The sequence below is a fragment of the Pristiophorus japonicus genome, chromosome 17 (assembly GCF_044704955.1).
Source record: "Pristiophorus japonicus isolate sPriJap1 chromosome 17, sPriJap1.hap1, whole genome shotgun sequence".
In the NCBI taxonomy this organism is placed as follows: Eukaryota; Metazoa; Chordata; class Chondrichthyes; family Pristiophoridae; genus Pristiophorus; species Pristiophorus japonicus.
The window spans coordinates 42,306,210-42,332,077 of NC_091993.1; the positions used below are offsets into that span (position 1 = coordinate 42,306,210).

Sequence of the window (25,868 nt, forward strand, 5' to 3'; positions counted from 1 at the left end):
CTTTGAACCATCTGGTCATCCCAGAGTCTCAGAAATATCATACCCCACGATAACTCTCATCGCTCTCTATCAAATATTTCTTCAGGTATTTATCCAGCTCTCTCTTGAATTCGCTGATACCATCAGCTCCCCATTGACTGCGGTGATATCCACACATTTTCCGCCCTCTGTGTAAATCTAAACGTGCTTCTTAATTCCCTCTCGAATGTCCTTGTGTAGATTCTGTGACTTTGTTAACATATTAACATTTATCTCATCCATACCCTTTACCATTTATTAGTGTGGCAAAAAAAACAGTGTCAATTGTTTATCGTGAAGCCTTAACCTTACAATGGGGTCACAATGGGGTCGATTTAAACTCCCCCCTCCAGGTGGGAAAAGGACAGGGGGGTCAATTGAATTGGAGTTGGGGGACTGACCGACTGCAACCTTAAATTGTTGTCAGCAAAGACAACGGCTCCTAGTCAGTGGGGTCCTCTTTAAATATGCAGATCAGGCCCTGCTGACCTCATGGGGCTGTGACCTGTTATGTTAACCTAAGCCTGGGCAGGAGAGCAGTGGTCACTTCCCTGCCAGGCCAAACCTTTCACAAACAGGAGCCAGAGCCAGCAAGGTCATTTCGTTTGTTTTTTTTTTAAATTTAGTGTCCTTGTGGGCCAGGCTCCTGCAGGCCTCGCTGGGAAACCTTGAGTCACCTCTGTCCCAGGCTTCCCCCCTCTCCTCTCCCTTCCCAGAGCATTTACCCCGGGCCCAGGCCCAGCCCCCTGAGGTCACCTCCTGCCATCCGATTTTAAGGGGCGGGCAGCCGCTTCCCTGTTGCTTTGGTCGGGGAGTTGGCAATTAAAATCAGCCGCGGTTGCCCGATACCTGTCCTGGGCAGGCCGGGTAACCGATAGGCTGGGTTCCTGCCCAGGGTGGGGGTTAGAATCAATGGCAATTTTGCAAAATCCACGTCCCACCGAAAACAAAATTAAATAAATGGAGACAAACCCCTTCTAATCCCAATGATAGAAATCACCATTTTATTTGCTTATAAGTTTCTGAGGGGGATTGACAGGGTTGATGCAGGGAGGATGTTTCTCCTGGCTGGAGAGTCGCGAACCAGGGGTCGCAGTCTCAGAATAAGGGGTCAGTCATTTAGGACTGAGATGAGGAGAAATTTCTTCACTGAGGGTTGTGAATCTTTGGAATTCTCTATCCCAAAGGGCTGTGGAGGTTTGTCGTTGAGTATATTCAATACTCTAAGGGAATCGAGGGATGTGAAGATTGGGCGTGAAAGTGAAGTTGAGGTCAAAGATCAGCCATGATCTTATTGAATGGCAGAGCAGGCTCGAGGGGCCAAATGGCCGACTCCTGCTCCTATATTTTATGTTCTTATAATCACCATAACCAGCATGTGGATAAATGTGAGGTTATCCACTTTGGTGGCAAAAGCACGAAGACAGAATATTATCTGAATGGACAGATTAGGAAAAGGGGAGGTGCAACGAGACCTGGGTGTAATGGTATGTCAGTCATTGAAAGCTGGCATGCAGGTACAGCAGGTGGTAAAGAAGGCAAATGGTATGTTGGCCTTCACAGCTAGGGGATTTGAGTATAGGAGCAGGGAGGTCTTACTGCAGTTGTACAGGGCCTTAGTGAGGCCTCACCTGGAATATTGTGTTCAGTTTTGGTCTCCTAATCTGAGGAAGGACATTCTTGCTATTGAGGAAGTGCAGCGAAGGTTCACCAGACTGATTCCCGGGATGGCTGGACTGACATATGAGGAGAGATTGGATCGACTGAGCCTGTATTCACTGGAGTTTAGAAGGATGAGAGGGGATCTCATAGAAACATATAAAATTCTGACGGGACTGGACAGGTTAGATGCAGGAAGAATGTTCCCGATGTTGGGGAAGTCCAGAACCAGGGGACACAGTCTAAGGATAAGGGGTAAGCCATTTTGGACTGAGATGAGGAGAAACTTCTTCACTCAGAGTTGTTAACCTGTGGAATTCCCTACCGCAGAGAGTTGTTGAGGCCAGTTCATTGGATATATTCAAGAGGGAGTTAGATATGGCCCTTACTGCTAAGGGGATCAAGGGGTATGGAGAGAAAGCCGGAAAGGGGTACTGAGGGAATGATCAGCCATGATCTTATTGAATGATGGTGCAAGCTCTAAGAGCCGAATGGTCTACTCTTGCACCTATTTTCTATGTTACTAGTTGACATTCTGCAATGGGCTGCTTAAATAATGTCTGACTGGAAGTATACTAGCTCCATAGCTGTAACAGCGCAAGCTGTCTTGGTGTTAGATGTCTATCACTTGGTGAGTAAAATTAATTAGCTCTAACAGAGAATATATCATCATGTACAACACTTGTTATATCACTTGCCCATTTACCGCTATGAGTATTTTACTTCCTGTAGCTAAATAGCGATTTCTGTAGACATTTTACAATCTGAAACGCCCATATTAAACACACAAGTCCTGTGTTTGTTCACGTAATGAGAGATAAAAGCAGTGAAATCTGAGGACCTACTGGGACGTCCTGGAAAGTGATGTGCGTGACATTGTTGTTTGGACAGGTTTGCCAGGAGTTGTTGAACCGGAACCCAATGGCACTGGTGTGACGACCATCCAGAGCGGCAAATTTACGGAAGGTGCAGTTCTCCACATTTATTGGGCCATCGTAGATCTGTATCCCTCGGATGGGAAATGTCCTGGAAATGGAGAAAGAGAATACAGCGCTGAGTTTTGCTTTGGGGTACAAGGGGCGGTCATCGATCCCGTGCTCGAAGGGATCCCCGCAAGATAGCTCCACAAGATCCTACAAATCCCCTGGGAGGACAGACGCACCAACGTTAGCGTCCTCGACCAGGCCCAAATCTCCAGCATTGAAGCACTGTCCACACTCGATCAGCTCCACTGGGCAGGCCACATTGTTCGCATGCCAGACACAAGACTCCCAAAGCAAACACTCTACTCGGAACTCGTTCATGGCAAACGAGCCAAAGGTGGACAAAGGAAACGTTACAAAAACATCCTCAAAGCCTCCCTGATAAAGTGCAACATCCCCACTGACACCTGGGAGTCCCTGGCTCAAGACCGCCCTAAGTGGAGGAAGTGTATCTGGGAGGACGCTGAGCATTTCGAGTCTCATCGCCGAGAACGTGCAGAAATCAAGCGCAGACAGCGGAAGGAGCGTGCGGCAAACCAGTCCTACCCTCCCTTACCCTCAACGACTATCTGTCCCACCTGTGGCTGGAACTGTGGCGCTTGTATTGGACTGTACAGCCACCTAAGCACTCATTCTAAGAGTTGAAGCAAGTCTTCCTCGATTCCGAGGAACTGCCTAAGATGATGATGATGCTCGAATGGAGTGTGAGTCGAGGTCCCGTGTTGTAAATCTTGCTCCAACGTATGGCTCACTTCACTGAACAGGTCCAGTGAATTATTCCAGGGCTCCACAACTGCTCGTCACCAAAAGCTATATATAACGGCAGGTTTACAGATTGTGTAGAAATTTTGTACAACACACGTCTAAAATAAAACCATTTCAAGGATCTGTTTGTAGCGGTGGTGTGGTCTTCAGTGTCCATGTGAAGACCGATCTAGTGCAGATTTACCAGAATGATCACCAGAACGCGGCTTTAGAGGGTTATATTCTGAGAACAGGTTGCATCATTCCTTGGATTATAGAAGATTGAAGGGTGATCTGATCGAGAGGTTTAAAATGATAGAGAGTCAATAGTGAAACAGGAAAACTATTTCCTCTGATGGAGGAAAATCAAATATGAGGGGGACATCATTACTTGCCATTCATCTTCTTTGGCAGTCCCTTGAAGTGGAGGATAACTTGCTACCACAGCAAAAATTAGTTCTCAGGTGGAAGATGCCTGTGCATGAATTTTTTTAATTCGGGGTGGCCGTTGCACACCAGTCATCACACGGGCTTGGCAGAGCTAGGTCGTGGTCCAGTGGCAAGGGTTAACCAAGACGACTGCAGATCAGGCTCCGCTGCATGGGTCTAGTACATACACACACACAAACATACTCCTACTGTCCTCCTTCCTCATTCCCACAATTCTGCTCTCCCTGGGACACAGTGTAGGCCTCACGACCTCGCTATTGGCCCGTGCTACGCCTTCCCTGGGCTCGACCCCCCTGCTGGTCCACGCTTGCCATAGAGGGAGTGCAACAAAGGTTCACCAGATTTTTGGGATGGGGGGATTGTCCTATGAGGAGAGCTTGAGTAGACTGGGCCTATACTCTCTAGAGTGTCGAAGACTGAGAGGTGATCTCATTGAAACATATACAATTCTTACAGGGCTTGACAGGGTAGATGCAGGGAGGATGTTTCCCTTGGCTGGGGAGTCTAGAACCAAGGGTCAAAGTCTCAGAATAAGTGGTCGGCCATTTAAGACAGAGATGAAGAGAAATGTCTTCACTCAGAGGGTGGTGAATCTTTGGAATTCTCTACCCCAGAGGGCTGTGGAGGCTCAGTCATTGAGTATATTCAAGACAGAGATCGATAGATTTTTGAACATTAAGGGAATCAAGGGATATGGAGATAGGGCAGGAAACTGGAGTTGAGGTAGAAGATCAGCCACGATCTTATTGAATGGTGGAGCAAGCTCAAGGGGCCGAATGGCCTACTCCTGCTCCTAATTTTTATGTTCTTGTCATCTTAAAATTAGAACTGGGCCATTCAGGGAGCATTTTTATCACACAAAGGGTAGTGGAAATCTGGAATTCTCTCCCCAAAAGGCTGTGGATGCTGAAACAATTGGAGCTTTCAAGACTGAGATCTAGATTTTTGTTGGCTGAGGGTATCAAGGGATATGGAGCAAAGGCGGGTAAATGGAGTTGAGGTACAGGTCAGCCGTGATCGGACTGAATGGTGGAGCAGGTTCGAGGGGCTGAATGGCTTCCTCCTGCTCCTATGATAGGATAGGACTCTCTTCTCTCTGTTGGCTGCCTGGTCAAATTCAGGAGGTAGAGTGTGGGGACGGTGATACTCTGAGTTACCAACTGCCTCAGAGCACAGTGAAGGGAGCTTTGGTCAGCATCAAGAGGTCTTCTATCTGGCCCGCGTGGCATAAGTGGAAATCCACAAAGAGACTGTAATACGACTGAGAAATGGTGGAGAAGTTATTTTAGTTTGAACGATGGCTTTATTGAATTACTTACACTCCTTTTGGAAGAGCCCGTCCACTGTGATCGAGCCCACCAGGTCCCCAAACGAGGTTGTCCGGCATCTCGGTCCCACGGTTTTCACTCTCCCCAACAAACAGAGAGTTCCTTACTTCTTGTTTGGCCCCGTCATCATCTGGAAAAGTTCCACCACTGGAAACAAACAGTAAAGGTCAGTTGGTAGCACTCATGCCTCCAAGCCAAAAGGTTGTAAGCACAAGACTTTACCAGGTTGGCTGACACATGGGTGCAGTAATGAGGGCGTGTTGTGTTGTGGGAGGTGCCATCTTTTGGATGAGGTATTAAACTAAAACCTTGTCTATCTATTCAGATGGGATGTAAAAGATTCCAGGGCATTATTCGAAGACCAGCAGGGATTTCTCCTGGTACCCTGACCAACACCACGAAAGATAAATGATCTTGTCATTTGTCCATTTGCTGTTTGTGGGATCTTGCTCTGCGCAATTTGGCTGCCCAACAACTGTGGCTTCAAAAAAATACTTCAAAAGAAATCCATTCCTGAAGATATGACCAGCTACTCTATAAAGGCAAGCTCTAACTTATTACTTCAGCTCAACGTTCAGGAGATGCGGCATTTGTCATTGCCTTTGACAAGATTGGCACCATGGGTAAAAGTTATGTCCCTGGCTCCTGAGTATCCTTTAAAATGGTTAACGGCCAACCGGGCGAGATCCCCAGGGCTTCGTTCTAACTGCCGTTTTGTGACTGCATGTCACCGATCTTCCTTCACTCCTCATCTAGTGTTATTCACTCTTTCGGTGATGATTCCATTCTACATTCATCAGCTTTCTGAGGATCACAGCCCCTCAGTGCAAGGCCCTTTCCCCGCCAATATTATGGCCCAATTACTGCATCTTGGTCTCCTCCAACCCCTTCAACACTTTTCTTTCAATTCTTAAAAAGTAGGCTTTTTCATGTCCCTCAGAAGTCCAACTAACAGTTCCTACCTTTTACCTTTGACGGTTCCACCCTTAGTTCTTCTTCAACGATCAACATCTTGGCCTCACTCTGACCTCAAATACACCTTCCACATCTCCTCCTTCCATTGCTAAAGCTACCTCCAAGTACCTCGATTTCCTCTTCTGTGCTGAACACTTTCCGGTCAACAAATGACTCTCTATAAAGCCCAAGGGTTGGATTTCCCGCTTCTGTCTGTCTGTTTTCGGCCCGGAAGGGCGGCAATGACTTCCGGGCGGGCAGCCAGCTTCCAGCGCCCCACCGGGGTTTTCGGGGCCAGTTTCGGCGGGGCGCGGCGTATTACCACCCGGAAGAGGTGAGCCGGTTGTGACACTGGCGTGACTTTTGAGTCCCGCCTGACCCGTAGCGCTCCGCAGCGCCCCCTGGTGGGACTGCCTGTGAAAGCGGGCAGTCCAACCTATACCGGCTGCAGTGAGGCAAGTAATGTCCAGCTCAGGGAAGTGTGTTTGTTTTTTCTTTTATTTTCTTTGCGATTTATGTTGCAGTCGCATGGGCTATGGATTGGGAATGTTTTTGGTGGGTTTATTGTCCCCCCAGACCTCTCTCAGAGTACTCCCAGGCCGGCTCCTTAGCTCGGGATTTTCGCTTGCTCAGCCGGCCTAGTGCCCGAAGAGAGGTGTGCAAAGCCTCCCTTACCGCTGCGCCACACACTCAGGGCCCAGCTGCCCAATTTTGCTGACTGAGGCGCAAACCTTTTCCAGGCGGTATCAGGACCGCCCCTCCGCCATTAACGCCCCGAAATCCTAAAAGCCGAAAATCCAGCCCCAAGTCTGACCAAGATTCCTTTTTCCCGAGCTACGGAGTCTTTTCTAAAACTCTCACACTCCTTGGCAGGATGTCACCCGACAGGAAATCTCTCTCTCCTCTATTCTCCAACAACGTTGCCTCCATTATTTGCCTCTATTTTATTGATATTACTTTGATCAACGCTCCTCTGAACTCTTTTTTCTATTTCTTCTAAGCTGCTCGTCTTCCTCCCTACATCCTTACTGTGTCGACTCATTGCACCGTCCAACTCATTCTTTCCTAGAATTTCAAACGTGCAACTCTTCATCTCCCTCAGTTTTCCCTGCCTGCGAATTTTTAAAACCAAATGTTGTCATCACTTAGTTAGAATTTCTTGAGTCACCTCAGCTTCCCTTACTCTGCCCTTCAACCCGAGGGGTGCCCTGCACTCTGAGCCACAGACCTTCACCGTGGTTTCTTCAGAAAAAATATGCAATTTCAGCAATACCGAGATAGCCTCCAATAACTGCAAGCACTTACCTTGCAAGAGTCAGTCCAATTCCATTATCAGCAAATCTGAAGGAAAAGGACAAACATAGTGAACAATGACATAACTAGAAACTGAACCAATAAAAAAAGTATTTTCAGGCCTAAGGCATCAACATCAAACAAACATCGCTGACTTAAATGGACAGCCCAGTAATATCTTGTGTGTCATTTTTTGCTCGGTGCACTCATTCTATCCCATCTTCTTAATCTCTGTGACAAACCAGACAACGGGAAACAAATCATGGGTCCCTCTGTGGAGTGAGACCATAAATACATTCTAAAATAACATGTTTACCATTTCATAACACTCAATGGCCAGGGCAGCTCACCCCCTCAATTTTCTTTGAATGTATCTGCGTAGATAAACCTCAAACTCTTCAATGTATTGCATAGATTCTGCTCCTGCATGTATTTCAGGGCAGTGAATGGGTCAACTCAGCGATGGTGGGCTTGAAGATCGGAGACCAAAAATAAAGAAAGTATCAATGGACTGGAAATGAACAGCCAATGTTGGGGGGGGGGGGGGGGGAGGGGCAATTCTCTCTCTCTTCGCCTGCCGTTAATTAAGCAGCAACAGCCTCAAAATGGGGCCACTGGCTTACCCATCCTGTTAAGACCGGCAATGCAGCCGGCTCCATTTTGAAAGAGGCTTTCGGTCGGGCGTCCAAAGCGCTTGCCTGATATGAATATGGAAGTCGGAGTCCGGCAGCGTAAATAGGACCCCGATTGCTAATTTTGGTGGTAACTGGCGCCGTGCACATTGTGTTGAATTATTTTTGTGGGCCCCAGAGAAGAACTGCCCTTTTTGGGCCCACAACAATAATCTGGGATCCCAACTCTCCGCGATTGCAACACTCGCGCCACCCCGCCCCCCACTCTCCCACCGTTGGAGACTTCAGTCCGGCGAACTGTATCAGGACACTGGTTTGGCTCCCCGCAGCTCGCCTGGGAATTTGGAATGAGGCCGGGGCCTCAAAATTACAGGCGCCTCTTCACTGCCTCGGGTTGGCAACTCTGCAGCAATCAGAGTCTCCAGCAATTAAATAATAATCTCCCGGACACTGCAGCGAGCAACCCAGGGGAAAAACCATGCAAGCATTAAAACAATGATAATGTTTTTTAATTTTCTTAACGTGTTTGCTTATTAGAGATTAAAAATATTGGAGCTGGGACAAAGGCTGTTTGACTGACAGCCAAGAATCAACCAATAGGGTAACAGCAAGTCTGTTCGCTTTCCAATTCGTGTGGATGTGTCAGGTGACCAATGACAGGAGCATGGGGGGAGGGCGGAATGAGCCATAGAGGGAGTGCAGCGAAGGTTCACCAAACTGATTCCTGGGATGACAGGACTGTCGTATGAGGAGAGATTGGGTCGACTAGGCCTGTATTCACTAGAGTTTAGAAGAATGAGAGGGGATCTCATTGAAACGTATAAAATTCTGACTGGGTTGGATAGACTGGATGTGGGGAGGGTGTTTCCCTGGCTGGGAAGTCTAGAACAAGGGGTCACAGTCTTAGGATATGGGGTAGGAAATTTAGGACCAAGATGAGGAGAAATATTTTCACTCAGAGGGTGGTGAACCTGTGGAATTCTCTACCCCAGAAGGCTGTGGAGGCCAAGTCACTGAATATATTTAAGAGGGAGATAGATAGATTTCTAGACACAAAAGGCATTAAAGGGGTATGAGGAAAAAGCAGGAATATGGTGTTGAGAGAGGATCAGCCATGATCATACTGAATGGTGGTGCAGACTCGAAGGGCCGAATGGCCTACTACTGCTCCTATTTTCTATGTTTCTATGTGATTGGAGGGGGGGGGGAAGGGCGGGACGTGATTGGAGGGAGGAGGTCATGTGATGAAACCTTCAGGAATATTTCCAGCCAGTGTTGGCAACTCTATCGCTGCCGGAATGGACGGTCGACCGAAAGTCAAAATCTACCCGAGTGTCTAAGGAGACAACAACAACTATTTTTATTTACATAGTGCCTTTGTGAAACACCCCAAGGCGAGGGGGTTAAGTGATTTGACTAGCAGTTGGAGAACAGAATCTGGGTGAGTGAACAGAAGAATATAGCGAAATGTGATTGCAGGAGACAGAAAAAAAGATCGAATTAAATAGAATAAAGGGAAGGACTTCGGGACTGGCAAAGATAGAAATTCAGAAATCGATACAGCAAAGATTTTGATTTATGCAAGGAAGACAGTGAGAAACTCTTTCAAATCTCATTATTGATATTTACCACCACCTCAAATTTGGTAGGACCAGCAAAGTGTGTGTTGAGAATGGCTGTCAGCCAGAACCAAGCTGGCTGACAGCACAATGAATTTTGGAAGGACATTTTATTTGAATAATTTGCATGAGTTCCCAGCACAGCTTTGGCCTTCTGCCATCGGAACCAATGTCTGCAGGCATGTGTTAAGAGCGGCACTCATGCTCCAGTGAAACTGCTCATCTACATGTTGTCCCTCGGTGATATTATCCGAAAACACGTCAGGTTTCACATGTACGCAGATGACATCCAGCTCTACCCCGCCAACACCGCTCTCGACCGCGCCATTCCTGTTTTGGTCACACAGCTTGTCCAATATCTAGTACTGGATGAGCAGAAATTTCCTTCAATTAATTATTGGGAAGGCAGAATTATTTGGCCCCCACCACAAACTCTGTTCCCTAGCCACCGATTTCATCCCCTTCCCTGGTCACAGTGTCTGGCGAGCCAGACTGTTTGCAACCTCGGCATCCTATTTGACTCCGAGCTGAGTTTCCGACCCCCATATCCTCTCCATCACCAAGACTGCCTACTTCTGCCTCAGTAACATCGCCTGTCTCTGTCCCTGCCTCAGCCCATCAGCTGCTGAAACTCTCACCCTTGCATTTGTAACCTCCAGACTCAACTGTTCCAGTACTCCCCTGGCCAGCCACCGATCTTCCACCCTTCATAAACTTGAGCTCATCCAAAACTCTGCTGCCCATGTACTAATTTGCATCAAGTCCTGTTCACTCATCACCCCTGCGCTTGCTAGCGGACATTGGCTCCCGGTCCGGCAACACCTCGAGTTTAAAATTCTCATCCTTGTGTTCACATGCCTCCATGGGCTCGCTCGTCCCTCACTCTGTAACCTCCTCAAGCCTACAACCCTTTGAGAATTCTGCATTCCTCCAACTCTGGCCTCTTGTGCATCCCCAGTGTTCTTCGCCCCACCATTGGCGGCCGTGCCTTCAGCTATCTGGGCCCCAAGTTCTGCAATTCACAGCTTAAACCTCTCCGCCTCGCTCTCCTCCTTCAAGACTTTTTAAAATCTACCTCTTTGACAAAGTTCTTGGTCCTGCTTTGGCTCGGTGTCAATTTTTGTTTGATCACGCTCCTGTGAAGCGTGACGTATTACTACGTTACAAAACGGAGATGAGGAGGAATTTCTTCTCACCGAGGGTCGTGTATCTTTGGAGTTTTCTGCCCCAGTGAGCTGTGGAGGCTGGGTCATTGAATATATTTAAGGTGGAGATAGACATATTTTTGAATGATAAGGGAGTCAAGGGTTATGGGGAGCGGGCAGGGAAGTGGAGTTGAGGCCAAGATCGGATCAGCCGTGATCTTATTGAATGGCGGAGCAGGCTCAAGGGACTGAATGGCCGAGTCCTGCTCCCATTTCTTATGTTCTCTTGTTCAAGGAGCTGTATAAATACAAGTTGTTGTTGTATCTGACAAACACAAAGAGATGCCAAGCTAATGGGATGAATACGACAGTACTTAGTATGTGACTGTGGAATGAGAGAGGTTGATTGAATAGAGTGCAGATATAGTACATTTAGATTTAATGTACATTGCCAACAGTTAAAACACATTTTATGGATTTAACAATTTTAAAATAAAGTTGGAACTTACTGGCAGTTCTCCAGCCACACGTCCCCACCACGAAGCCAAGCGCCATGGTCCTGGTTTTTATATGCAATATAATTCTTGATTAAAGCAGGTTCCCTTGGCTTGTGAGGGTCAGCTTCTTTATGGGGACTGTACCTAAATTAGAAATCAGACAACTCTTCAAAATGGTCTTTTTAAAAAAAAAGAGAATTTATCTGTAATGCTATGACTTTACGGGAAAAAATTAAACTCTTCCTACGAATACTCACTGCTATTAAAAGAAATTTGTGCGAGCACAGATATTTTGCATAAAAGTGATTAGGCATTTTAAAATTTCAAGTCTTTGTTTTCATGAGCCCACCTTGCACCAACCAGTGAGAGAAATGGCCTCTTGTCCTTTGCATTAGCTTCAGTTGTCTTTACCCCGTTATCGATCATCATGCCAGCCTGAAAAACAGATCGAAAAAGATTCAAGATATACTTTAGGTACTGTGTATTGAGTTTATAGGGCCGAAATTTCCCCCTTCCTCAAGGCCTGTTACTGGCGGCAATGGGGCAGTAAGGCCTTTCCGACCGGGGGCAGGCGGCCGAACCATGCGGAATTGCCCCTGGCTCTGGGGGGGTGGTGGGGAGAGGTGGCGGAAATGGATATCCGCCACGCCCTGGGTTTCCACCCTGCCCGGCGCTCCGACCCATTGTTGGGCACAGCCGACCCCTTTCCGCCCCGCGAGGGAAGTTGCCCGGCAGGAGTGGAGTCGCTGCCGGTCAGTATCTCTGACAGCTTCGCGCGGCGGGAAGCTGCCAGTGGTGGGCAGCGCGTCCGCCCTTAATCGTCGGCCGACTCTGCAGTTGGCCCGATAATGGCAGCCCACGGGTTTGGCCGGGCCGTGAACAGGCAGCACGGTACCTCCTCTTGGGTACCGGGCCACGGGCCCAGCCGAGACCCTCCCTGGTGGCCCAGTGGGCTCGATGTAGGCCTCGCAGCGTCCCTCCACTTTACGTGAAGGGGAGGGACGTTGATACTTCGGCACAACACGTCCGCATCGCGCTGATGTCATCAGTGCAACTCCGACGACACCGCCCACGTTCCACCCCACTCCCGACTCGCTTCTGTCCCTCTGCTGTCCCAAAAACAGCCCCGATGATTTTTTTCAAAGAAAAGGAGGGCAATTTCCCTCTATTCTCAGCCCCATCGATTTGGGCAGTAATTCATCACATCATTCGAATTATCTGCCCCAAACGTGGCGGAGAGCAATTTCAGCCCCTATGTTGCCTTTTAATGAAAATGGTACAATCATGATTCCAGAAGTTGAACAGGATCCACGAGGAAAAATGTAATCTTCTTTAAAATGGCCGAAAAACTTGTGGAGGCGCAAAAGGCGGCGACAATTCACCCAACTCACGCCAACGAGGTCTGGGAACCAATTTCGGGCCTCCCGGTTGGGGTGAGCTCTCATTGCATGGTGCCCGTATCAGGCCAGACAGTGGACCTAAAGCAATTTCCACCCCATGGTTCCGTTGGGCCCTTTACTTATCTAAGGAACTTCCCTTTAGGGAGGTGAAAGTTGCACAGGCGCAGTTTGAGTTTATGAGAAGCCTCAATAGGTCAGTGCGGCTGTGAACACGTATAGCGCAGGGAGGACTTTACCTGCAACCATACGCTGGGCCAACACAAGTTCCTAGAGGCAGAGGAAGGTGTTGCTTGGTACAAACAGCAGGCACCAATGTGGTTTCTTTTGGCCCTGCGCGGCCCCTTTAATGAAAAGGCAGCAAGCCAGCTGCACGGGTTCCCTGGAGCATTGTGCAGCCGTGCAGCTTACAGGGAACATTGGCAGGTACCTCTGGGAATTCAGGGCCAGAGTGATCTCCTGGAGCCAAAGGTGGGCAAAGGAAACATTACAAGGACACCCTCAAGGCCTCCCTGATAAAGTGCAACATCCCCACTGACACCTGGGAGTCCCTGGCCAAAGACCGCCCTAAGTGGAGAAAATGCATCCAGGAGGGCGCTGAGCACCTCGAGTCTCGTTGCCGAGAGCATACAGCAATCAAGCGCAGGCATCGGAAAGAGCATGCAGCAAACCAGTCCCACCCACCCCTTCCCTCAACGACTATCTGCCCCACCTGTGACAGAGACTGTGGTTTTCGTATTGCATTGTTCATCCACCTAAGGACTCATGTTAAGAGTGGAAGCAAGTCTTCCTCGATTCCGAGGGACTGCCTATGATGCTGATGATGATCTCCTGGACTAGTTTCGATAACCTAGATGGGTTGGCAAGGTATTTCCCAGGGTTTTTCCCCCCCAAATTTGCCTGGGATTTTTATGCGTTTTTCTTTGCCTCTCCCGGGAGAGCGTATGGTTTCGGATGGGGTGGAGACTGTACATGTTGTGATACTCAAGGTATCCCAATTCTTTGGGACAGGCTCGATGGACCAGAGGTCTATCATCATTCATTTGTTCATATTGCTTCTCCAGTTTGCCAATGGGATTTAGGGACATGCCTATGGTGTTGGGGAGGGAGGTTTAAAATGAAGTTGTCTTATTTCTCTACACATGTTTCTACATAAGCAGAAGTCACAGTGGCTAGGAATGTGCTTGTAAATACTTGTAGCAACCCACATTTTGCAATAAATACCAGCTGAACGACTATAAAGATATTTATCCCCGTTCTTTCAGTCCAGTGCTCTGTAGTATTTAGCAACTGCGTGTAGACTTACCCTGTAGTTGGAATGAGCCCTGTTGTTGCTGAACTTTCCCAATGGCTTGTGTTCAGAATAACCAGGGGAATACATTCCTTCTGAAGGCCCCGTGGGCACGTGGTGGAAAATGAACCAAAAGCCAGTTTCCTGCAATGTAAAATGCCGATGAATGCTTGAACTTCCAAAAGGTGCATCTCTGCAGTCTGCACACGGAATGAAATGCCCACCGCATGACTGTGGCCTTACAATAAACGCCAACACATGGAACGGACCACCACCTACCTCAGAGCCAGCCGCTGCGCAGTTGATGAGATTATTGTTGGGGTTTGCAATCCAAAACGTGGAGACAGCGCTGTAATGGAACAGTAGAGGCTTACCTTAATGAAGTATTGACTTGCAAACATTTAGAGTTTATTGTCCAACTTAAGTGACACAAAAAAAATACTTAACTAATATCATGGTATTTTGCACTTGTAACAGGCATTTCGAATACACCCCATTTGTATGAGGGAAGTTATATTTTATGAGGATGCTCAACTAAGATGTTCTTTTTAGTGTAATCAATCTGCTCTTCTTTCATAAAGACAGAACTGTTAATGTAAAGGTTTTCACTCATTTTCTCTCCGTTCCTTTGACACATTTCAAAAGCAGAGTCAAATGTTAACCTGTCCAGAATCCACACGAGGTTTCAAAGGATCAGTTCTACGAGTGAGCTCGGCTCAGGAGACTGTCGGGAGAACGGTGTGTGACTGGGAGAATAATGTTAAACATTACCTGCACCTTACTTGTGCCACATGCTTTAAAATGAAATGGTATTTTCTGTACAGTTTATCAAGAAAGTTCTCCTGCACACAGTTCAGGAATTCTTCACTCTCCTTGCCCTTTACATTGTTTCCCCCTTCCCCCAGTTAGGGCAATTGAAGTCCTATTATTAATGCATTTCTCTGAAATTTGCCTACAGATTTGCTTCTCTATCTCATTTCCATATTTCCATAGTTTTGGTTTCCATATTTACGAAAGGATCTACTTGCTTTGGAGGCAGTTCAGAGAAGGTTCACGAGATTGATTCCGGAGATGAAGGGGTTGACTTATGAGGAAAGGTTGAGTAGGTTGGGCCTCTACTCATTGGAATTCAGAAGAATGAGAGGTGATCTTATCGAAACGTATAAGATTATGAGGGGGCTTGACAGGGTGGATGCAGAGAGGATGGGGGAGACTAGAACCAGAGGGCATAATCTTAGAATAACGGGCCGCCCATTTATGACGGAGATGAGGAGAAATTTCTTCTCTCAAGAGGGTTGTAAATCTGTGGAATTCGCAGCCTCAGAGAGCTGTGGAAGCTGGGTCATTGAATAAATTTAAGACAGAAATAGACAGTTTCTTAAACAATAAGGGGATAAGGGGTTTTGGGGAGTGGGCAGGGAAGTGGAGCTGAGTCCATGATCAGATCTTATTGAATGGTGGAGCAGGCTCGAAGGGCCGTATGGCCTACTCCTGCTCCTATTTCTTATGTTATTGTTCTTATTTTCACTATTTTGGAGTCTATTGTGACAGCTCAGGAATGTGACAGCTCCTTTTCTGTTCCTCAACTCTAACCAAATAGATTCAGTCATTGAACCCTCCAGAATATCGTACCTCTGTAGGACTGTAATATTATTCTTGATCAATACTGCTACTTACCCCATCCACCCCCCTCGCTTTTCTTATTTCCTTCCCTATCCTGCCTGGATACATGTGGCCAGGAATGTGTAGTTCCCATTGCTGCCCATGTTTAAGCCAAGTCTCCGTTATAGCCATAACTCCAAGTGGCAACTTGTGCCTGCAGCTCACCAACCATATTTTGCAGCACTCCTCGCATTAACACACGTGCATTCCAACATCACGCTAATCCGCTTTGATTTCTCCGCCTTCACCTTCAAAGATTTGCGTAGGTAAACCCCAGGGTCTTTGCTCCTGAACCCCCTTTAAATTTCAACATTTCATTCATACTGCCTCTCCTCATACCACCTTCCAAAATCCATCACTGCAAACTTCTCTAATAAATTTCATCTGGGATGTGTCTGCTCATTTCCCCAGTCTGTCTAGGTCATCCTGAAGCCTGTTGCCATCCTCCTCACTGTTTCCTACATTTCCAATAGACACACACAATTCTTGCCATTTGCAATTTGATCATTGTTGCCAGCCGTGGCTCAGCGGGTAGCACTCTCGCCTCAGAGTCAGCCGGTTGTGGGTTTCAGTCCCACTCCAGAGACTTGAGCACAAAAATCTAGGCTGACACTCCGGTGCAGGGCTGAGGTGGGGTGTTTCGGATGAGACGTTAAACCGAGTTGGCTCTCCCAGTTGGACATAAAAGATCCCATGGCATTATTTCGAAGAAGAGCCGGAGAGTTATCGCCAGTATCCCGGCCATTATTTATCCCTCAACCAAGATAACTATCTGGTCGTTATCACATTGCTGTTTGTGGGAGCTTGCTGTGCGCAAAGTGGTTGTTGCATTTCCTACAGTGACTACGCTCCAAAAGTAGTCATTGGCTGTAAAGCGCTTTGGCACATCCCGAGGTTGTGAAAGGCGCTATATAAATCCCTTGCTTATTCTTTAGTGTGCATTCCTGTGGCTGTCTTGGACAAATTGTTTGAACACTTTGGGCTAGATTTTCTGGTCTTCTGCGTTCCGGGTTTCATCCCGGAGTGGCGGCAATAGCAGGGGTGAGGTGTTCTGGGCATGCGGTCAGCCTCCAGCGCCCCGCAGCGATCCTCGGGTCGGGTTTAGCGGCGGCGCTGAGCAGCACCATCGGGAAGAGCTGCGTCAAGTGTGCAACGCCTCTGGTTGCGTCACTGGCGCAAGTTTGACCTCCTGTCCGGTACCAGAAGTGCGCCCCGCACTGACCGCCTGGGAAATCAGGGCGGTCCAACCATGGACTTCCGAAGATAATTTCGATTGTTTTTCCTTTGAATTTTTTTAGCGATTTGTGTTGCGGTGGCGTGGGCAATGCTTTAGGAAGGTTTGTGTTTCTTTAGCTTCCCCACCGGCCTCTCTCGGAGCGCTCCCGGCCCGGCTCGTTAGCTCGCGAGTTTCCCATCCTTGCGCCACGAGAGGTGTACAACGCCTCCCTTAGCGCTGCGCCCCTGACGCAGGGCCCAGCCGCCCAAACTTACCTACTGAGGCGCAAACTGTTCCCGCGCGGTAACTTTCTCGCCCCGCCGCCATTATCGCCCCGAAAACAGAAACGCCAAAACTCCAGCCTGTAAAACGTCGGAGCCAGGGATCTTTGGTGTGCATTTGTTGGAGTTTAGATTTCTGCTTTCACAGCATTTTAGATTACGTCACAATAAAGTTGGCGATGAAGTTGGGCCCTGGTTAAATACCCTGATACTTAACTTCCAGATCTGCACCAGATCGTTATAGCAATGTACAGCGCGTCTCCTAATCAGCAAATTCAAACACAACTGCTGGGTTGATGCAGTATTTTCCATAATATAGAAATACCGTGCCATTACTTTGTGTGATATTAGTGGGCAAAAGCTCAATGCATTAATAAGAAATTTCTATACCTGCTTTATTAAAGGTGCTAACTCATTAAGCAACTAGGAAGTGAATATTCTGCAGCTTTGATTACCTGTAATTTTTTTTGGGGGGTGCGTGGCCCCTTTAAAGATTAAAGGGAACATCGTCTGCCACTGTAACTTCGGTGAAAGTTTCCCCTGCTCTTCTTCGAAATAGTACCACAGGATATTTTACACGCACCTGAGAGAGCATCAGAAAGCACCTCGGACAGTGCAGCACTCTCTCAGCACTGTACTGGAGTGTCAGCCTGGAATATGGGCTCAAGTATCTGAGTGGGACTCTTGTGACTCAGGAGTAAAAGTGCCACCAAGGCCAAAGTAAAACCAAATCTAACTGTTGGAACGTCTCAAGGTATCTCGATCGCCCTTGGATTCTGAAACAGATATGCATTTCCAACATAACTAAATTAGGATATTAATAAAAATGTCACTTCTGCGTCGACAGGTCTGTGGACGTGAATAAACAGCAAATTTACCAAATATGTGAAATTTAAATGAATAATTATAATCAAAATTTAAACTAACTGTAATCTGAATGATCTCATCTCCAGTCTATCAGAATCAAAAATAAAATTAAAGTCAGATTATATTCTGCTTACCCTGGTTTTAATTTTCATCAAAAATATGCTGGAACTTGCCTTTAATAACTTGCAGCACAATTTCAATCACAAACACATTTCTTTTCTTTATTAAACTTCGTAAAAAGTTATGCTTTATGGTTAAATATAACTAACAGAAGCTTGATTTCTGGCATTTGACAATCAACCCGAAATGGGTTTCAAATGGGAGTTTTGTGTTCCATTACCCATTGATTCTGCATTTTTAATCTAACTTTCAAAGATTATTCTGTGTAATTCTTCATATTTACCCAATCTCAACATCGGGAAAAGGGGAATAAATGCAATGAGGAATGGGATGGGCTGCAGATGGCAGTCAAAAATGGCAAATTTTGTGCACAACCAAAGGGCCCTCTACAGTATTCAAAATAACTCTCGCTGCTGCTAGTGGGAGATTAAAGTTGTGTCAGGTCCTTCCTGCCCTGGGAGTGCAGAAAGCAAAGTAGTTCTTTCTATCCTCTAGTGCTATAGTTTATTGACACAAGACTTCATCGAAACATAGAAACATAGAAAATAGGAGCAGAAGGCGGCCATTCAGCCCTTCGAGTCTGCACCGCCATTCAATATGATCATGGCTGATCTCAATACCATATTCCCACTTTTTCCCCATACTCCTTGATGCCTTTTATTTCTAGAAATCTATCTATCTCCCTCTTAAATATATTCAGTGAGTTGACCTCCACAGCCTTCTGTGGTAGAGAATTCCACAGGTTCACCACCCTCAGTGAAAAAATTTCTCCTCATCTCGGTCCTAAATTTCCTACCCTGTATCCTGAGACCGTGACCCCTTGTTCTCGGCTTCCCAGCCAGGGGAAACATCCTCCCCGCATCCAGTCTATCCAACCCAGTCAGAATTTTATACATTTCAATGAGATCCCCTCTCATTCTTCTAAACTCTAGTGAATACAGGCCTAGATTGTAAACAGTTACCCAACTTTCCCTTAAAAGATGCAATGATCTTTGCCTGCATTGCATTCTCTGCTCCAACAATTCTTTGTAACCTTCTCTCCCCATTCTCAGTGACAATTTTACAATGATGTCCCTTTGTCATGGACTCCCCAACCACAGGAAATAATCTTTCCTTATTCACTTGATCAAACCCCTTTATAATTTTAAAAACATCTATTAAATCTCCTCTTAGTGTCCTGCGCTACTGTGGAAATAATCCCACGAGCTCAAATCTCACCTCATAAGTATAGTTCCCCACCCTTGGCTTCATCACGGTGTGTCTATGCTGGACGCACTCTGTTGGCTTGTTCGGTTTTCTATAACAGGTTATCTATAACTGCACCCAGCACTATAACTGTGGACTATGCATTGTCTCGCTATGGCACTGGGCAACCATCATCATCATAGGCAGTCCCTCGAAGTGAGGATGACTTGCTTCCACGCCAAAAAAGGATGAGTTCACAGGTCCTAGTATTCCAGGTCCTGAACTACATTCTGAAGGGTGGAAGATGCCTGTGCGTGGATTTCTTTTAACGTGGGGTGGCCGTTGCACACCAGCCACCACACGGGCTTGACAGAGCTAGGTCTTGGTCCAGTGGCAAGGGTTATCCAAGACGACTGGAGACCTGCTCTGCTGCACGGACCTAATGTGCACACATATCACAGTGTGGGCAGGCCCATGCTGCCGCTGGGCCCCTGGCCCCGAATTCACGCCTCTCCTGGGCCCCGATCACATCCCTCCACAGTCTCTCGCCGCTCCTTCGCCCCGACCTCGCCGCTCCTGCTGTATCTGCCCACGCTCCAATCCCACAACCAACCCACAGGTGTATCAGGAGTCAAACTTCTACCATAGCAAGTTATGAAGTTGAATTCAATATAACCATTCCAGAGGAAGCCACTACCTCTAGCTGCTCTGGTCTACATATAATTCAGGTCCCACATGATGCGGTTGACCCTCAGAGCAACTAGCTATGAGAAGTAAGTGTCACTTTATGTGCAATATCCACTTCCCAGAAATTTTCTTATGGTATTTTTAGCAATCAAACCTCAATTTCTGGTTTCTTGAAAGTAACAGCAAAAATCCACTTGATGCCCAGAGTCTGATCATTTGTTCATTTTACAGAAACCTGAACTAAATAATGCATTGGGATGGCTACCAGAATATTGTGCTGCCCCTTCCCCAGCGTTACGTCTCTAGACCCTTGCAAGCTCACGCCGAGACATAAAATACTTTGTGGTCTCTGTACCAGTATCTGGCAAGGGCATTTAAGGCTGAAATAGTCTATCACTATAACTGAAAGTATTTCAGGGTGTGTAGGTTGGTGCGCAATAAAATCACTACATTGTTCAAAGATGTAATAGAAAAACATCTTTGAAGAAACATGGAGGCGTTCCAGGTAGAACCTTGAATTTTACAAGGATGGTTCGAAATCTGAGCCTTATAAAACAAATGACCTGGGAAGGTTCCATCTGGGCACTCGCCATGTTTATCCAGAAGTCTTATCCAACTGGACTGAAGAACCATCTGCTGCACAGATCCCACTGCTTCTTCCAGAGAGGTATTATTAGCCAATTGCTTAAGTAGGGTAGGCGTGCAGCTGCTTTCGGAAAATTGTTTGACTGTCAATGACAGCCATTTAGCTCCAATTACATAAGGAACATATGTTGCATGAGGAAAGGACCACCAGCTGATGCCCGAAATATTCTCTCTGGCTTTTTGGGCATCCATCTCAATGGTCTTTAGTAGACCTCACCTTGCAGCAATAGCTAGAGCAAATAGAGTGTTGGGGTGTATCCATAGGACGAGGCGTACTGTCTTGTTACGTACAAGACCTTAGTCAGGCCGCACTTGGAATCCTGTGTCCAGTTCTGGTCTCTTCACATGGTGGGTGATATTGAGGCTCTGGAAAGGGTGCAGAAGAGAGCCACTAGACTAATTCCAGTCTAAAGCATCTTGGTTATCAAGATAGGTTAAAAGAGTTGGGACTGGAGCAGTGTAGACTTAGGGGGAATCTGATTGAGGTTTATAAGATAATGAAAGGAATAGACGGTGTTCCAGTTGACAATTTATTCACAAATTTAAGTTGTAGAGGGCTAGATCTAGGTTGGACGTCAGGAGGTGGTTCTTTTCCCAGAGAATAGTGGATCTCTGGAACAAGCTGTCCTCTCATGTGGTGGATGCAGACTCACTGAATTCTTTCAAGCGAGAGCTGGATTTGTTTCTGGCTGCGGCGGAGGTTACCTCTTAAAGAAGGTAGGTACTGCAGGGAATCCAGGGCCAGAGTGATCTCCTGGATTAGTATCGATTGCCTAGATGGGTCGGAGAGGAATTCCTCAGATTTTTTTCCCCAAATTGGCCTGGGTTTTTCAGCTGTTTTTTGGCCTCTCCCAGGAGATCCCATGGTTTGGGGTGGGGTGGAGTTTATATGTTATGACACACAAGGTATCGGGATTGTGTGGGACAGGCTCGATGAACCAGATGGTCTTTATCTGCCCGTCATTTTCCGTATGTCTACGGAGCCCAGTCGGTCTTCTGTACCCACCAGATGGATAATATCTGTTCAAACTTCTTAGGACCAAGACTCCACAGACTACATTTCAGTGCAATGGACTGAAAATCACAGGCTGTTTGTGCATGATTTCCTGATACATACTCCCGGTGAGCCAGACTCTGTCCGGGAGCATGCAATCAGAAAATCTACCCTTCCAGTGTCTGTTTCGGAGGTCCAACATGGCAGCAGTAGAATCCTCGCCTCCCATGATCTTATATACAAGGGAAAGTTTTGTGAGGCCCCGCACTGGCAGCAGGGTCTTGCATATAGCAAACGCACATTGGAATATTGCGGGCTGCATTTCTCAGATAGGCTGCATGGCTGCTCCCCCTCCCGGGCACAGGGCCTCACAAAATGTGTCCTGTATGGTTATACTGCAGATGACAGTAGAGAATGGTTTAGACACAAGCTATACTGCCAGCTCAACCCCAATTTTAAATTGGGGACGTTGAATATAGGAAGAACAGAGGAACAGGAGGAAGCCATTCAGTCCCTCAAGCCTGTTCTGCCATTCAATGAGATCTTGGCTGATTGGTGACCTAACTCTAGTATGCAAATGTCACAGTATCTGTGAAACTGCTTTTATTTCTAACATAACTTTCTCCAGTGCTTGCTAAAACCAGACTAATCGAGTCTGTTGTTAATTTGATGGTTCTGAAGTTGGGAACAATTTCAAAGTCACAAATGGCAATAGAACTAGAATCTTTAAGTCCTTGGCTGACAAGGTTTTGAGAATGGAAGTACAATAAATCTTGATTGTTCATCAGGCATAGAAGGTCAGAGTCCGAGACTGAAGATAGCATTCCCATGAAGTGTCAGCCTAGATTTTTATGTGCACAAGTTCCTGCACTGGGCCTTGAAGTCACAACCTTCTGACTCAAAGGTAAGCGTGCTACTCACTGAGCCACAGCTGACACGGGGTTAACTAGGCAGCTGAAAGTCATGGAGAGCTGGACGTTAATGTTACTCTGGTCAGAGGGTAAATGAATGCAGATGTGCATCCGAACAAACCAATTACCCTGTGTGGACAAATCGATGTGCACTACTTTTCATTCAATGGATTCACAAGACAGTAACAGTAGGATCTCAAGTGAATAAGGTCATATAAAAAGCTAAGGGAATACTGGGTTTTATGGCAAGAAGTCTCGACTATAAAAGTATGTAATGGTGAATCTATATAAACCTCAGTAAGACCACAGTCGGAGCACTGTGTGCAGTTTTAGGCTCCGCACTACAGGAAGGATGTTGAGACAATAGAGAGGGTACAGCACACATTCACTAAGTTGCTGCCTAATATGAGGAAACACTTGAACAATGTGAACTGTTTTCATCTGAGCAGGGGACATTATGGGGTAATTTGATAGAGGTCTAAAATTATGAAGGGATGGGCTGGTTTAGGTAGAAATAGACTGTTGCCAGTGATTGAAGGGTCTAGAATGAGGGGATACAGATACAAGGTTAAATGTAAGAGATTTAGAAGAGAGAGCAGGGGAACCTATTTTAACACGGAGGGTTGTGAGGCTGTGGAAGCACGACCAGAGTTACTGATTGAAGCAGAGTCCATGACAACATTGAAGAATAGATTAAATAGGTGATTGAAGGAAAGGAGAGGTATAGGGATATGGGAGTAGGATTAGGACTGCTGCTCATGTGGAGGATAAACACCAACATGGACTGGTTGGGAAAGTACCTGGCTATGACAGTGAAGCCAGCCATACAGGTGACTCCTCTCCAGTGAATGAGACTCTAATCACCCAGCAAGGGTCTGCCATACAGAATAACATATGGAGGCTTGAGTATGAATCATCATCATAGGCAGTCCCTCGAAACGAGGATGACTTGCTTCCATGCTGAAAAGGGGTGAGTTCACAGATATTTCAATGAAGGACCTAATATTCCAGATTCTGAACTACATGTTGAAGGGTGGAAGATGCCTGTGCGTGGATTTTTTTAACATGTGGTGGCCGTTGCACACCAGCCACCGCACGGGCTTGACAGAGCTAGGTCTTTATCCAGTAGCAAGGGTTAACCAAGACGACTGGGGACCTGCTCTGCTGCACGGACCTAGTGCGCACACATATCGCAGTGTGGGCTGGCCCGTGCTGCCCCTGGGTCCTGAACTCTCGCCTCTCCTGGGCCCTGATCTCATCCCTCTACGAACTCTTGCCGCTCCTTCGCCCCGACCTCGCTGCTCCTGCTGTACCTGCCCACACTGCAGTCAGCCGTCACCCTCCTGCAGCATGAAATGGCTGTGCTCGAGGCAGTCCTGGACCAACATGGAAGCCAGGAGACTGAACACTCGCTCTCTATGAACCATCCGGAAGACTGTCCAGAACTACTTGAACACCAAGAGAAAACTGACAGTTCATTGACAGGAAAGATTATTGCATGCATTTTACCTGGGGGGGGGTGGGGGTTACTGAGAATTTGCAAAGCAGCTCAAAATCAAAATGTTTTTCAGTAATAAGATCTCAATCACAGCTAAATACCACAGCCTGTTTCCATGTTGTAATCGGTCTGTCTGATTGTTTGGATTAACTACAACCTCGAAGTGATGCCCACCATCCATCTTTTGATGGAAAACAAACTTGATGTAATTCTAATGTGAGCAAAAATCAAAACACTGTCTCTTACAGCAGTAACAAACAGATTCACTTTGGCACAGAGATGTGAACATGGTGTAAACCCAAATTCAATCTCCTTTTTATCAAAGCTCTCTTTTTTGTTTCCCCTTCCCAGTGTATTTTCCAGTAATCCCTCCATGCACAAGGGCTTTCACGATTGTTAATGCTCTGAGACACACATTAATCCAACTCAATCATTAAGAAACAACTGCTGTCTAGTAATGCCGTATCATTATCCTGTGCGCAACAGTAATCAACATCTTAAACTCACCCAAAAATCTGGGATCTAAAATAAAAATCTGAAATCTTATTTTTCTTACGATAGATATTCGATGAAGAAGAAAAGTGAGTTAAGAACTAACCCAAAATATTGTTTTTTTTTGTAGAATATTACAGTCGGTAAATGGACAGGAAATACTATCAATATTAATTATTCTCCTCCCCTCCAAACTGGGTGATGTTAAAAACATGCTGGAATCTGCCGGTGAGTGTAGCTTCACACTGGGCCTGCTCCACAACGACATGCAGGCCGTGATCCTGACCAATGCATCCACCACAGACCCAGTCCGCAGCCGGGCCGGGGTCAAGCAGGGCTGCGTCATCACCCCAACCCTCTTCTCTCGGGGCATAAGAACATAAGAATTAGGAGCAGGAGTAGGCCATTTGGCCCCTCGAGCCTGCTCTGCCATTCAATATCATGGCTGATCTGGTCTTGGGCTCAGCTCCATTTCCCTGCCCGCTCCCCACAACCCTCGACTCCCTTGACTGCAGGATCATGCAATGCCCCCCCCAGTCCCTGTAACGCTCCAATAAATATCAGGAAACTGCCAACTGCCTTACTTGCAGTCCTGCCTGGGTTTCGGGATGTAGCCTGGGTACACGCCATCTGTTATGCTCCTGCACATTTTGCTGTTACGGTCTGATGGTAGCAGGGTCCCTGCTTTGACTAACAGTCCGAGGCAGTGATCAAATGTGTTTCGTTCCTCAGGACCGTCTTCAGTGAAGAAACAATGTCCCAGGGTCTTGTAGCCAATGACGTCCTTCACCTGAAGAGAGAAACAAAGTTGTTTGAACTTTATTTATGTAGTGGTGCATTCACCTCTGCTCCTGCCTCCCTCAACGTTCTCTCCACTTACCCACTGTGGTACCTTGCCATGCCTGAAGGAGCCGGACACATCGACACTTAGAGGTTTAATTTCTCAGGGGTAGATCAAGTGTTAGAGTTCACAGAAAATTGCATTGTTAAGATGTTTAAGATAAATAACACACAAATAATTTTACACAAATTGGAAGGATTAGAGGGGAGTTGAGAAAAACTTTTTTCACCCATGGGTGGTGGGGGTCTGGAACTCATTGCCTGAAAGGAAGAAGGGGCAGAAATCCTCATAGCATTTAAAAAGTACTTGGATCTGCACTTGAAGTGCTGTCACCGACAAGGCTATGGACCAAGAACTGGAATGTGGGATTAGCCTGGGTTGCTCTATTTTGGCTGGCACAGAAAGAATGAACCCCCAAAGCAAATTTGAGCTATACTTCCTCTTTTAATAAGCTTGTAG

General features: G+C 46.7%; 1 protein-coding gene across 1 annotated transcript in view; it reads right to left on the reverse strand.

Moving 5' to 3' along the window:
• cemip (cell migration inducing hyaluronidase 1) overlaps positions 1 to 25,868 on the reverse strand; it is a 259,948-nt gene that overhangs the window by 45,971 nt on the left and 188,109 nt on the right. Inside the window, exons 14-21 of the mRNA XM_070858685.1 lie at positions 25,153 to 25,358; positions 14,290 to 14,359; positions 14,026 to 14,154; positions 11,672 to 11,757; positions 11,335 to 11,466; positions 7,442 to 7,477; positions 5,174 to 5,329; positions 2,523 to 2,703 (exon numbers count right to left, since the gene is read on the reverse strand). Of these exons, the coding sequence (XP_070714786.1) occupies positions 2,523 to 2,703; positions 5,174 to 5,329; positions 7,442 to 7,477; positions 11,335 to 11,466; positions 11,672 to 11,757; positions 14,026 to 14,154; positions 14,290 to 14,359; positions 25,153 to 25,358 (996 nt within the window). The remainder of the gene's footprint in view (positions 1 to 2,522; positions 2,704 to 5,173; positions 5,330 to 7,441; positions 7,478 to 11,334; positions 11,467 to 11,671; positions 11,758 to 14,025; positions 14,155 to 14,289; positions 14,360 to 25,152; positions 25,359 to 25,868) is intronic.